The sequence below is a fragment of the Hakea prostrata genome, chromosome 1, assembly GCF_041222555.1.
Source record: "Hakea prostrata isolate BN-2017 chromosome 1, UWA_Hpros_2, whole genome shotgun sequence".
Taxonomy (NCBI): Eukaryota; Viridiplantae; Streptophyta; class Magnoliopsida; order Proteales; family Proteaceae; genus Hakea; species Hakea prostrata.
In genome coordinates, this window is record NC_142600.1 from 25,779,460 (window position 1) to 25,793,232 (window position 13,773).

The 13,773-nt window shown below is 38.4% G+C and overlaps 1 protein-coding gene across 1 annotated transcript in view; it reads left to right on the forward strand.

Annotated features, from left to right (window-relative positions):
- Positions 1 to 10,753, forward strand: part of LOC149028480 (putative aldo-keto reductase 1) — a 20,526-nt gene extending 9,773 nt beyond the window's left edge. The window contains exons 2-7 of the mRNA XM_089137001.1: positions 6,677 to 6,844; positions 7,104 to 7,307; positions 7,490 to 7,662; positions 8,249 to 8,345; positions 8,468 to 8,621; positions 10,054 to 10,753. Of these exons, the coding sequence (XP_088993127.1) occupies positions 6,677 to 6,844; positions 7,104 to 7,307; positions 7,490 to 7,662; positions 8,249 to 8,345; positions 8,468 to 8,621; positions 10,054 to 10,250 (993 nt within the window). The 3' untranslated portion in view covers positions 10,251 to 10,753. The remainder of the gene's footprint in view (positions 1 to 6,676; positions 6,845 to 7,103; positions 7,308 to 7,489; positions 7,663 to 8,248; positions 8,346 to 8,467; positions 8,622 to 10,053) is intronic.
- The last annotated feature ends 3,020 nt before the right edge of the window (positions 10,754 to 13,773 follow it).

Sequence of the window (13,773 nt, forward strand, 5' to 3'; positions counted from 1 at the left end):
CCTCCCCTCTGCTGTTCCCTGTCCTCCCGTTACTCTCCGGTACTCCTTTGTCTTCTTTTTCCTTCTCCTTTTTTTCCTCTCTTTCCTTTGTCTCGCCCGTGTTCTTCTGTTGTTTTCCCTCGGTTTTTTGGGGTTCTTCGTTTTTTTTGTTTCTTGGTTTGCCGGGCTCTCCGGTGGTTTTCTGTCATCTCCGGTTTCGTTCTGGTCCGTCTTTTGTTGTCTCGGTTGTTGGCTCTCCTTCTCTCCAGTGCTCTCTTTTCTCGTGGTCGGGCCTTTCGGTCTCGTCTCTGGTCTCTCTTTGTTGCTCTTCTTCCCCTCCTGCTTCCTGGTTCGTTCCTGGCTTGTTTGTTTGTTCGCTCTTCTTTGGGTTGCCCCTCGGTCCCTTGGTTTTTTCCTGGCCGGTTTGTGTTTCCTCCTCGGCTCGTGTCCTTTCCCGCTCCTCCCCGTCGCGGTTGGTGGTGTCTTCCGCTCGTGTCCTCCTCCGTGCCCTCTCGTTGTCTCTGTTTCTTTGTTTCCCTGCTCTCCTTCCTGCGTTTCCCTTTTCCTTGGTTTGTTTGCTCTCCCTTGCTCTCCTTGCCGGTCTTTGTCCGTTTTTCTCCTTGGTCTGCTCCCTCCTCCCCCTCTTCGGTGGGCCGCTTCCTCGTCTCGTCCCGTTCCCCCCGGTCTTCTCTCTTTCTGTCTTTTGTCCCCTCTCGGTTGTGGGGTTCCCTTTCCTCTCTCCCTCTTGTGCCCGTTGTTCCTTTTGGGTGTCCTCTTCTTCGTCTCCCGTCTCTTCCCCTCCTGTTTCGTCCTTCCGTTTGGCTCGTCGTTGTTCCGCTTTTTCTGTTCGTCCTTGTCTTGTTCCTTTTCTCCCCGGTGTGGTTTGTGTGTCCGTGTTCTGTCTCTTCCTGTCGGCTCGGCCTCGTTTTGTGCCTCTTCGTTGTTTCGTCCGGTTCTCTGTTGTCTGGTTTCTCCCTCTTCCCTTTGCGTCGCTCTCCCCCCTTTTCTCCTTTTTTTTTTTTTTTTTTTTTTTTGGCTTTGCGGTCTGGTCCTGGTTTTTGGCTTGCCGGCTTGGTTTGTCTTTTTGGTTGGCTGCCCCCGGTTGCCCCCCCTTCCCTTTTCTCCCGCTCCCTTGGCTTCGTTGGGCGGGGTGGTGGCCCTTGTCCTCGGGTGTGTTTGGTTCTTCCTTCTCTTTTTTTTTTTTTTTTTTTTCTTTCGTCTTGGTCTTTCTTCGGCTCGGTGCGGGCTTGGCGCGGCTGGGTTTGTTGGCTTCGCTGTGTTTCTCTTCGGCGGCTCTGTCGGTTCTTGTTCTTCTTCTTTCCCCTTTTTTTTTCTTTCTTGGCCTCCCTTCGCTTGTGTGCGCGGGGGATGGGTTAGCCGCGGTGTGGTTCTTCTCTTCTTCGTTTTTTTTTTGTGGTCTTCTGCGTGTGCGTGGCGGGGCCCTCGTTTGCGCGCGGTGGTGTCGGGGGGGGTCCTAATCTTTTGGCTCGTGCCTGTTGCGTTGTGTGTGGCTTTTGTCCATGTCTCGCCCTTTTTTATTGTGGGTGCTTTACAGGTGGTTTCTGTGCCTCTTTTCTCCTATCCTCTTTTGTCTTGTCCTACTAAAATAGAAACTAAGCTGAGGTCCTAAATCTCCCAAGAGTAAAATCATCATAAAATTTGATTTTGGGCCCCCACAAAATCCTCAATATTCCCAAGATGCCAAATAATGGGCTGTGACATTGTTCAGGTGAACAGTATTTTGGCCTCTTTTTGCCTTCTAAAAGGCCATCTAAACTAAATGGACAAGCTTGAGCTGGCCTGGTCCATTGCTGGTTCACTTGACCCTGGTTCCATGCTGGCTGTCCTGCATCAGGGACGGTATTTATATTTTTTGGGTGAGTGGTTGGGCTTGGGATAAAAAAAGGCTGTAGGTTGGTTTGCATTTATTGTTGGACTGTGAATGATATGGTCATGTGTAATGACCCAAAGAAGGGCTGGTTGTGCTCTTGGCTGTGAGTTTGTTGTCGATTGATTTTGTTAAAATGGAAAGCAGCTTTAATCAAATATCACATGTTCTGATATGGATGTTTGACCCATAGATGGGTCAAAACATTTGTAACCTTGTGGCTGCTGCTGTAACCTACAAAAACACATTGAGTGGAGAGAAACTGAAGCTTGTTCTTGTTGTATGGACATAACAATGGATAACATGCACTGCAATAAGTCTTGAGCATCAAACAATCAGGTTTCTTGCCAAACAAAGCTTGATATGAAGACTGATTTTGTAATACCGGAGTTGGAAGCCTGTTGATTAGATAGGCAGCTACTCAAATGTTTATGGCCATAACTCTAACGGAATTGCAAATTTGGCCAATAATGTGAGGCCCATCTCAACAATGTGGCGATGCTTCTGCTCTTCCATTTTGTTCTGAAGTATAGCAACATGAATATTGATGTGTAATGCATTCTTTCTTGAAAAACTTGTAAAGTGCTTGATATTTAAGAGCACCATTATTTTGAAAAATCTTGATATTATGTTGAAACGTATTATGAACATGAGAATGAAAATATATAAATGTTGAATATACTTTAGATCGAGTTACAAGTGGGAACAACCAAGTTAATTTACTAAAGTCATCAACAAATCTAATGGAACATCTAAATCTGGAAAGAGATGTTGATGGTGAGGGTCTACATATGTTTGAGTGGACTAATTCAAAAGGGGTTGAAACAGTAGCTTTATTATTTCCAAATGGCAGTTTGTGGGCCTTTCCATTTGATAAAATGAACAAATTGAATTGAAATTTGATGCTTGCAAAGGCAATGTTGTCTGAGGAATTATTGAAATCTAGGTGTTTCATAGATCGATGTCCCAAATGGTCATGCAATACTATTTTAGATATTCGTTCCTTAGCATGGATGTAGGGCAGCAGTATTGGTGAAGCAATTTTTGGAGCGTTTGCAAGATTGTATTGGCTGTCTTTAAGCATATTTTGGCGCAATGTGGTCCCTGTTTGTAGATCCTTTATAGAACAATAATGAGGGTGAAATTCTAACACATCATTGTTATCAGGTGTGAACTTGCTAATTGAGAGTAGATTCTCTTTTATGGAAGGAATATGCAACACATCAGTTAAATTAAAGTATGAGAAGAGGTTGATTTTCTAGAGTGGCTAGTACTACAAATGCTCAAACCTGCCTCATTTCCAACCCATACTTGGTCAAATCTTGTGTAAGGATTACTAATATGTAGATTATCCAAAGTTGAAACTATGTGGTGTGTTGCTCCAGAATCAATGTACCACACTAAAACAAATGAAAACGTCGGTGTGACTAATAAGGCTTCTGACTGGGCAGCAGCTACAGGTGTTGGGAGTTGGTAGCTTGGGTTGTAACTGTGATAGTATGTTGTTTCTAGATGTCTCATTTTATGACAGATTTGACAGCTGGGGTCATCCATTTTGTTGAGTATTGGGGTTTTGGCTGCTGGATAAGTAGATCTTCCATGCCAACGGCCATGCTTGTAGTGAGTGTTTGATCTTCAAGTCTATTGTTTGTTGAGTTTTGGATTGAGTCATTTGGTTGCTTGGCCGCCATGTTGGTTTCCACAGTGGGTAGATCAAGTGGAGAACTCCATTGGCTGTTTAGTATTTCTTGAAAGAGGAGAAGGCTGATGAAATCATCAAGAGGAAGTGGATCCAATCGACTGGTAAAAGAAGTAGCAAATGCATCATAATTTGCACCTAGGTCGGGTAATATACTTAATACTGGTTAGGATTGGATATTGGATGAGCTACAGCTGTCAGATGATCCACCAAATTTTTGACACATTGCAAGTATTCAGCTATGGTTTATGCCCCCTTTCTTATTTCAAAGAGCTGATGTTTGAGTTGCATGACCCTTGCTTGAGACTGAGAGGCATAGGTTTTCTTTAGGATACTCCATGCGGCATGAAAGGTGGTTGTACCATGTGGGCAAGGAAGCTTCAGTAAGAGAAGAGATAACCCAACTAAGAATGATTTGGTCTTGCTTTCTCCAGTCAGAGTAGGTAGGACTGGGTGTGGAGGTGTTGGAGTATTCAGATGGAGGAAGCACTAGAGGTGGATAGGGGTTTGTTCCATCAACAAAACTGAAAAGATCATGAGCATTTAGAATAGGGAGAAATTGACTTTTCAATAGCAAATAATTTGTTTGATCTAACTTGACCGGCAAGAGGTAGATGACGTTGGAGGAGAGGTTGGTGGTGGAGGTTGCAGAGTTGGCCATGGTAGGTTGTAGATTTGGCCATGGTAGTCTTCAGCCTCTGATTACTGTAAAAGAATTGTTGAATAGATGGAAGTCTTCCTCATCGCAGTGTGCAACATGGATTCTATATTTATAATTTAAAATACAAATTTTGATGGAAGTCTTCCTCATCACAGTGTGCAACATGGATTCTATATTTATAATTTAAAATACAAATTTTGAATTTTGAATTACAATCGTATGAGATATACAAATGGAGTAAACTATATCTTGACAAAATCAGTCTTTTCTAAAACTTTGTCTTGACAGGACTAGACTTTCCCAAAATTCTGTCTTGACAAGAATCACAAGATTAGACATAATTTGTGGAACCACCTCAATGTTTTTCCAACTTTAACAATAACTCAAATTTTGAATCTTTGAACTTTGAATTTTCAATTTGTTTGAATTATCCTTGTTACCTTCATCTCTTTTCTCTCCCATCACTCTGGGTTCCCTGGTTTCTTCATTCTAACCTATTACCTGTTACAAAACCTTTTCAATCTGGGCCTTTATAGTAAAACCTTCAGGCACCATCCAACCAGTTGCTAGACTCTTCTAATTAACGTTAGATTTGAGTTGATACCTTTTATTCCTGTGGAGGTGCAAAGTTAAGATCAGACTTTATTGAGTGATTCTGATCCACTCCAATTTCTGGTTGATGTGAGTCTTTCTATAAGAGAAAGTATCTTCAAAGTTTAACTCCAATCGAAAAATTAGGTTTTCTGCTACAGCAGGTCCTATCTGAAAGCTGAGTGGTGGAAGAACTGGGATCGCAGGGTAATGTGATCAGCAGGAACCAAAAACCAGATTTATTCAGCAGGACCCTTTCATGCAAGCTTTGGAGTTTTGTGGAACCGAAAAAGATGTAGAAGAGAGAAGAGGATATGATCAGGTCTTCCCATCAATGGAATGTGAAGGGTTAGAATGGAGGAAATACTTCCTTGAATTGCCACTGCTTCACCACTAGAGCTGCTGCTTCTTAAATAAGACTCAAAAAGTATCTTTTTTTTTCCTTTTTTGCTGAAGTCCATCACATTGCTGTCCCTCTCTTTTTTCTTTTTCTTTTTCTTTTTTTAATAAATCTTTTCTCCATTCAAAGGATAGGAAACTCTCTAATGTGGCCATAGATCCTTAAAACATGTAGAAAACAATAGAATCTCAGTAACTATGGAAAAGAAAGTCTTAAAACAGAATACTAGTCAGTGGTACATTGCTTAATGCTTAATAACCAAGGAACCAGTAACTTCGAATAGAAACAACTACTAAATAAATAGAAACTTGCTATATTAGCTTTCATGGAGTATTCCAGCAGCCTCTAAGTACCTTCTCATAGCAATAATGCTCTAAACCAGTACCTACACACACAAAGGACAGTTCTGATTGATACCAGTCCTGGAGACATCGAAGGACCAGAATTAGCGAGCTTTTGATGGTTCCAAGTGGCCGCCCTTTCCTCCTCCTACAAGTGCAGCTTGCTTCTTCCCCCTTACTAAAAAATACATCACAAATATTAGAGGTGTGATTGTGACTGAGTTAACTTGATTACTTTTAGAGGAACTGGTCCAATTTCTGACAGTTTATCTAGATGTATAATGTTGAGCTAGACTGTTGGTCGGATTTGTTGATTATGGTATTGATTCAACTCTTTGTTTCCAAAAAGTTAAAAGGTGCATCATTATTATGATATAGAGTATATAATAAATATCTAGACAAACCCTTTTTTGCTCTGTTAGGTTCTTTTGCCTCCCATTTTGCTGTATACCATCCCCTGCGAAAAAACCCTCCATCCCTCTAAAAAAAGGACAAAATTAAAGGACAAAAAGTTAAGAAATGAATCACCCATGGATTATCATATTGTTCAATTGAAGAATTTTCATGCTACTAATAACCTCACAAGTTCTATCATCTTCTCTATAGAAACCACAAGGCTCCATGCAAACTGAAAGAAAAACTGTTGTGCATTCTTGTTTTACTTTGGTAGAAAGTGATATCAGAAGCTTGAAACCAGTTGCAAAATGGGATTACTATTTGAGGATTTAGCTGATGTGAAACGAATGAAATCTCAAGACGCAATCTCAAGTGATCAGACCCTTTTTTTGGGTCCTTCACGATGGGCTAGGCTACAGAGAGGTAAGAACATGGAAGAATTGACTATCAACTTAAATTAAACTTAAATTATCCAACTAGTCTCTTTCTCTGGTACCATCTTGTGACTGGAGAATGATTGAGATGCTCTGTTTCAAGAAAGAAGATAGAAAAAAAGGCCATCACTCAGTGCTGATCCCTCTTTGCGAGTCCTCGGGGGGATGAGTTTGAAGACAGTCACAATGGAGTTTACAGTAATAGTATATTTTTGTTTCTATGATGCCACTTTATGAGTTATATTTATTATTTTTCTAATTCTTCCTCTTTTCTCTTCACCCTCCAGGTCTCAAAGTTGGGGTATGGATGTATGGGGTTAACCGGAATATACAATGCTCCTGTCTCAGACGATGTTGGAATCTCAATCATCAAAGAAGCTTTTAGTAGAGGAATCACATTCTTTGACACAGCTGATGTTTATGGAGCTCATGCTAATGAAGTCCTGGTTGGAAAGGTATACATAAATTCTATTTCCAGATGAAGCTTCTTTTTGTCATCAATGATTCAACTATTTAGATAAAAAGTATATGAGAAATCACTATAGTAGGGAAAGGGGTTTGTTTGAGGATAACTATATGAGAAATCACTATAGTAGGGACAGGGGTTTGTTTGAGGATAACTCACATTTCGCTAGGTTTATGTTTCTATCTATTATACAATGTTCAAGTAGGAGTTGTTTCATTTCTTAAGTGAAAAATCTTAACTCTTTGCAGGCATTGAAACAATTGCCTCGAGAAAAGATCCAGCTAGCAACAAAATTTGGTATAGTGAGAATGGAGCCAACTGGAATGGTAGTCAATGGTACTCCTGAGTACGTCCGTGCCTGTTGTGAGGGAAGCCTTAAGCGTCTAGATGTGGAGTATATTGATCTCTTTTATCAACATCGTGTGGACAAATCAACACCTATTGAGGAAACTGTATGTATTTTAGTCTCCTGCTTTAGTTTTCGAAGAGTTTTGAGTTCGGAATTAATTAATTCATCTTTAAAGTTATATCTGACCTAATTCCTCTTGTTTGAGGATGACTTATCTCTGTGGCTAATTAAAGTCTTTTTTTTCTTTTTTTTTTCTTTCTTTTTTTTCTTTCCTGATGAAGATAGATGGGGGAACTTAAGAAATTGGTGGAAGAGGGAAAAATAAAATATATTGGGTTATCTGAAGCCAGTCCAGACACAATTAGGAGGGCACATGCAGTTCATCCTATCACTGCTGTACAAATGGAATGGTCCCTGTGGACACGTGACATTGAGGAAGAGATTATCCCACTTTGCAGGTTGTTCACAATGGCAATCCCTTTCATGGAACCTCTCTCATATGATTTCTTGGTCTTCACTCTAATTTTAGGCATCATCTATTTAAGCTTCTCTTTAATTTGTTCTTTATATTAGTCCTTTCCGTAATGCCCCCGTTCAAAGAAGTGATATAATCCAGATTGAAAGAATCAGAAGAGCCAGGGGCAGACCTAAGATAACCTTAAGAGAAGTGGTGGAAAAAGATATGCATAGGTTAGGCCTTGTATCTAGATTGGCCTCAAACATAGCTGATTGGAAGGCCAGAATTCATGTAACTGACCCCATTTAGTTGGGACAAGGCTTCTTGTTGTTGTATATTAGTCCTTTTCGTGTGTGTGTGTTGTGTGTTTCTTGAACTTTGACTTTATACCCCAATTTTCCCCACGCCAAGCAAATTGGACTATAAAGTCTGAAAGTCTCTTTAAATGTTGAAGTATTATTGCTGCCAATGTATCATTGTTCAGCAAAATTTAAATTCTCACCCCCCCCCCCCCGCAAACCTCTTTTTCTTTCTCCTGCTTTCCATCAAAATATGCAATTGATTTCCATGTACATTTTGGCATCCAGGGAACTTGGTATTGGGGTTGTGCCTTACAGTCCTCTAGGTCGTGGCTTTTTTGGTGGCAAGGCAGTTGTCGAAAGTATACCTACGAACAGTTTATTGGTATGAAAATTTGATATTGGTTGGGTCTTTTCCTGTTCCGCTTCCAATTGCTATAAGCTGGGATTTACCCATTCTGCATATGTAGATGGCTTATTGAGCTGATGGCCACCTTCTGTTTTTAGGTTTCTCATCCTCGGTTTGTTGGAGAGAACTTCGATAAGAACAAAATCCTTTACTCACGGATGGAGCACTTGGCGTCAAAGTATGGATGCACCCCTGCTCAACTAGCACTAGCATGGATTCTTCATCAAGGTGATGGCGTTGTGCCTATCCCAGGTGAGCAAATTTCATCATTCTCTTAACCAGAAGATTTGCATAATCTATCCAAAACGATTGGATAATTCATCTGTGTTTATGGGTTTTCGGTTTGGATTGGATTTGATGTAGTTGCCATTCCTTTGTTGTACCCTAGCTGTTTTCGTTCTTTCTAAATAAATTACTCCTTGACAACAGGGGGAAAAGAAGGTTTTTGGGAACATTAATTTAATTGACGGTTTTTATTTCATTACTACATTAAAAGTAGGAATGTTTCATTAATTAACATTTTCAGTTTCTTCTTTCCCATGCCTCATTTCAAATAAATTTCTAAACTAAAATTTTCTAGTCATACTACCAAGCTGAAATATTGGTCGCTTGACTTCATTGTAGAGCCATGCCTGTCATTCTCATGTTTCCAAAACCAGCATTAAATCTTTCTACTTCAAAAGTGATGCCTTACTTTTGTCATTCTTCCTAGTTTGAACTTTCTAAACTCCAAATCATAATAAAAACTTTCAGGGAAATTTCCAAAGCCACCCTCTAAGTTATCCAATTAATTAGTTAGATGCTCAAACCCATATACATTGAAAATATATCAATGACCACCCCTGTTGTTAGGAAATTACAGTTAAGTGCAAGTTAAACTTTTCAAAAAGACAAGAATACCCTTGAAGCTGCTGCTTCATGTTCTCAAATACATCAAGGGAAGAGGGAAGAGGGAAGAGGGAAGAGTTGAAGAATTAAGGTTAACTCCACAAGCTTTAAATCCTTTTTTTTTTTTTTTTTTTTTTCTCTTTTCCCTCAGGTTGCAGTCCTCTCCCAAATGTAAGTTCTTACACAGGTTGGGAGATATGGTTCGTGGGTAGAGCTTTTAAATATAGGATGTTCAGGTAATATTAGAAATGGATAAACAGAAACTAAGACTAACATTGTCAGTAACCGGGGAGGGGGGGGGAGGTCTGAGTTGCTTGGCTAATAAATTGGGTTAACTCAGGGTGTGGCATTAATTTAGGGGGTAACCTTATAGGTGGCATTGAAAATTTCCCAGATTTCCCAGATTTCCCAGAAAATCTCCAAGACTCATATTCCCCCTCCTCTTGACTTTCGTAGTGTTATTGAGGATGTGAGAACCATGTGGCCTATCTCAAATTTGGAGATTCACCTTATTTCTAGAACAGTTAATTTTGTAGCTGATGCTCTAGCCCAGCAGGCCCTGCCTTTGGCAAGGAGGACAGTTTGGCCCTTAGCTACTTAGTGGCTTCTTGATCTTTGTAATCTAGATGCTTCTTGGTTTTCTTGCCCTTTGGCTCAATAAATTAGTTTTTAACCCAAAAAAAAAAAAAAGAAAATTTCCCAGATTTTTAATGTGTTCTAAGTGTGTTCGTTTACATGGAATGATTATATGTTAAGTATTAGAAATAATCTTGCTGATCTTGTTGAATTTCACCAGGGACAACCAAAATTAAAAACCTTGATGATAATATTGGCGCACTCAAGGTGAAGCTGACAGAAGAAGATTTGAAAGAGATTTCTGATGCAGTACCAATCGAGGTGGTAGCAGGTTCTAGAACCTATGACAGTATGCTGCATTCCACATGGAAGTTTGCAGATACCCCACCAAAGGATTCCGAGGTCTCAACTAAATAGTATCATGGTCTCGATCCATGTTACTTGAAAAGCAGAAGATTGAGTTCTTACCTGGTTTATGGAAATAAATCCACATTAGATGGTATAGAAAACTCATTTTGGAAGATTTTAGCTTCTTTTTTTTCTTTTTCTTTTTTGGGTTCGGGGGTGGGGGAGATAATAAAGCAAGAAAATATTATTGATAACTAGTTAGAGAGTTTACACATACTTTTAGCGTTCAGATCGCTATTGCTACTATTGTTTCTTGTAGTCATCCATGCACTAATGGTAAATCTGTCTAAGAGAGTGAGGGATTTTTTTTTTTTGAGAGAGAAATTAAAGCTATATTACTAGGAAGGACAACTACATAAGTTAGTTACATTTACTATAGTCCAAGTATTCTTTAGAGCTATTGAGGATCCATATGCTAATGAAGTGAACCACAATTACAAGTTGAGGTTCAGAAAAACACGAATGTTTATATGGTTTATACAAGAAGCTAGATGTGCCAAAATAGAGACATGAGCAATCAGCTATTGATTGTGCTTTGGGTGTCGAAAAAAGTCCACGATTTCTTGCAAGTTGCACTAAATGTTTGCTAACTTGACTAGAGAAGAGTGGGTTTGATCTATTCCCATACAAAGTCCAATGATAGTAGCTTTGATGATGTCACCGTTCTCTAAGCTTCCCGTGCTAATATATTCTAGTTGTCCTCCCCAAAGTAAACCCACTCCATCTTGCAGGGTTTAGTTGTGAGTCAGGTACCCCTGCACATAATAAAATGGGAGATTAAAATTCATTAGTGAAAACACATATTTTGACATTGTGAGTCAGGTACCCCTCCACATAATAAAATGGGAGATTAAAATTCATTAGTGAAAACAACACACAATAAAATGGGAGATTAAAATTCATTAGTGAAAACACATATTTTGACAAAAACAAGTGGGTCTGGTCATGACATCCATTGTGTTATCATGGGTTATGGGAGGCTCAATGGTTCTTCTTGCCACTTGGTGAAGAGTGCCACTCCAGTTGGAGATGCAGTGTATGACTTTTAAGGGGAAGGGGTTGGGTGTGTGATTATTGAAAAGTTTTTGGTTTTCTCTCCAGTCAAACATAATAACATGTGATTATAAGAAATCAACCATTATTATGAAGTCTTATCAATGGTAGGAAGTGATAGGAAAGTAGTGCATAATTGTAAAGATAGACTATTGCATAAATTCATCAATTTGCAGTCTTAATGGGCCCACAACTAGGGTTGCAAGTTTGGCCCTGGCGGCCCTGACTTGCCTTAAGCCCGCCCTGAGCCCGAATAGGACTTGGGCTAATGATTTTGGCTCTAAGGGCAGGTTAGGGCCAAAATATTCTGGCCCTGAACTGGGGCCAAGGGCGGGCCTAGGATTACTCTCTGGCCAGCCCAGCCCATCTCGGCCTGGCCCTGATTTTGGCCCTAATCTTGGCCTTGATTCTGACCCTAAATTTGGCTGTGATTTTGGCCCTAATCTCGACCCCGATCTTGGCCCCGATTGGCTCGATTCTACCGATCTTGCCCGGCCCCGATCTTGCCCCGATCTTGCCCTGATATTGGCCCTAATCTTGGCCTTGATCTAGGCCCATGATTTTGGCCTTGATTTGAGTCTAAACCCTCCACCCATATGCAGAGGAATTAATTACAATCCACATGAGTGAAAATTTGACACCTGTCAAATTTTAAAAACATGATCATGCTTTGTAAAAAAATTAAAAAAAAATTATAGGGATAATTACTGTTGCCCCCTTGTACTTTGATTTTATTACTACTTTATCCCCTGTACTTTTTAAAATTACTATTCCAACCTTTAACTTTGTCAACAATTACTAATGCCCCCTACCGTTAAGCTCTGTCAGTTTATTGATGATGTGGCATCTATATATTTTTTCAAAATCCCAAAAATAACCCTACAATTATCTTTTTTGCTTATTTGTTATTTTTTCAAGTTATAATACTACCCTTAATAGGAAAAAATTAACTTTAATTTCGCTTTTCTTTTTTAAAAAGACATCACCAAATAAAGGAAAGATGTGATTTTTTTTCCTCTAAAAATAAATCACCAAATAAAAGAAAGATGTAATTAAATAGAAACTAAAATATTAAGAAATATTAAATTTAATTCAAAGCTGAAAATTGAAAATCACCTAATATATTCTGACCATTATATATGTTACCAAATTTTCTATCAATTAGATCTTATATGCTTATTTGTTTGTAAAACTTCCATCATGGTGATTATGAAAATTTTAAGTGGAATGTGAAAGTTTCAACAATCATAAGTATGTGGGCCCACTAAATCTAAAATTAATTCTAAAATATAAGATTTTAAGGATATAATTGACATGCAATATAGTTTCTATAAATGAGGGTAATGCCATATTTTTTACTTCTTAATTTTATGGACAAAATAGACATTTCATATTTGATATTAACAGCCACTTAACACCTTTAGAAGTGAGGGGGGCAATAGTAAATTCACAAAGAACGGGGTTTGATTAGTAATAAAACCAAAGTATAAGGGGGCAATAGTAATTATCCCAAAATTATATCTTCATTACCAATGTAGTAAGCATCCACTTGATTTTGGCCTGATACTAACCCTAATTTTGGCTCTAGTCTTAATGTTAATTTGACTCTGATCATGTATTAGATTTTTACCCTAATCTTCACATTAACATTGATATAACTATAAGTCTCGACTTTTGACCTTCAGTCATTTTGATCATATTAGACTATGAGTTCACTTTTTATATTATTTTTAAGATAATTTTTATTTTTTGAACTAAGTCATTTTTAGTTCCAAAAAATCATTGATTTTTTTTTGGGTCTAAGGCAAGATAATATATTATAAATAATAAAAGCTAGTATATAGAGAATTAATATCTAACAAATCTACACCCCAACTTCTCATCATGAATATTGACATTTTTCTTTTGCCTCCAATGTGTTATTTCAGGTGTTGGCCGAAAAAAAAATGTGTTATTTCAGGAAGAAAAAAAACTTATTAAGGACAAATAGCTATGTTTGTAACTAAAATATAATTTTCTTTAACTACTAAAAAAATATCAATACTAAATTATCGTTGATTTACTTGTTAACAAAGTTTTGAATATTTTTTTTTTTTTTTTTTTTTTTTTTGATAAGGATATCAATGGGAGGGGTTTTCAATTTCCATTACCAAAGTAATGGGAGAGATTTTCAATTTCCATCATCAAAGCAATGAGAGACTTTCAAAGATCAATATAGAATTATGGAGTATGAATTTATTTATGTTTAAAACAACACTTTCAACTTATTGACTATTTTATCATTTTGTATGAGCTTGAATCATCTTATATTTCTATGAATTTTATTTTTAGTTTACTTATGATATTTTTTTTATTTTTTATGAATTTACATTTGATATTTTAGGTCCAAGGATATGACCAATTAAGGCTAGGGTCAAGATAGGGTCAATCAGGGCAAATCAGGGGTCAGGGCCAGGGCAAATCAGGGCCAATCATGGTT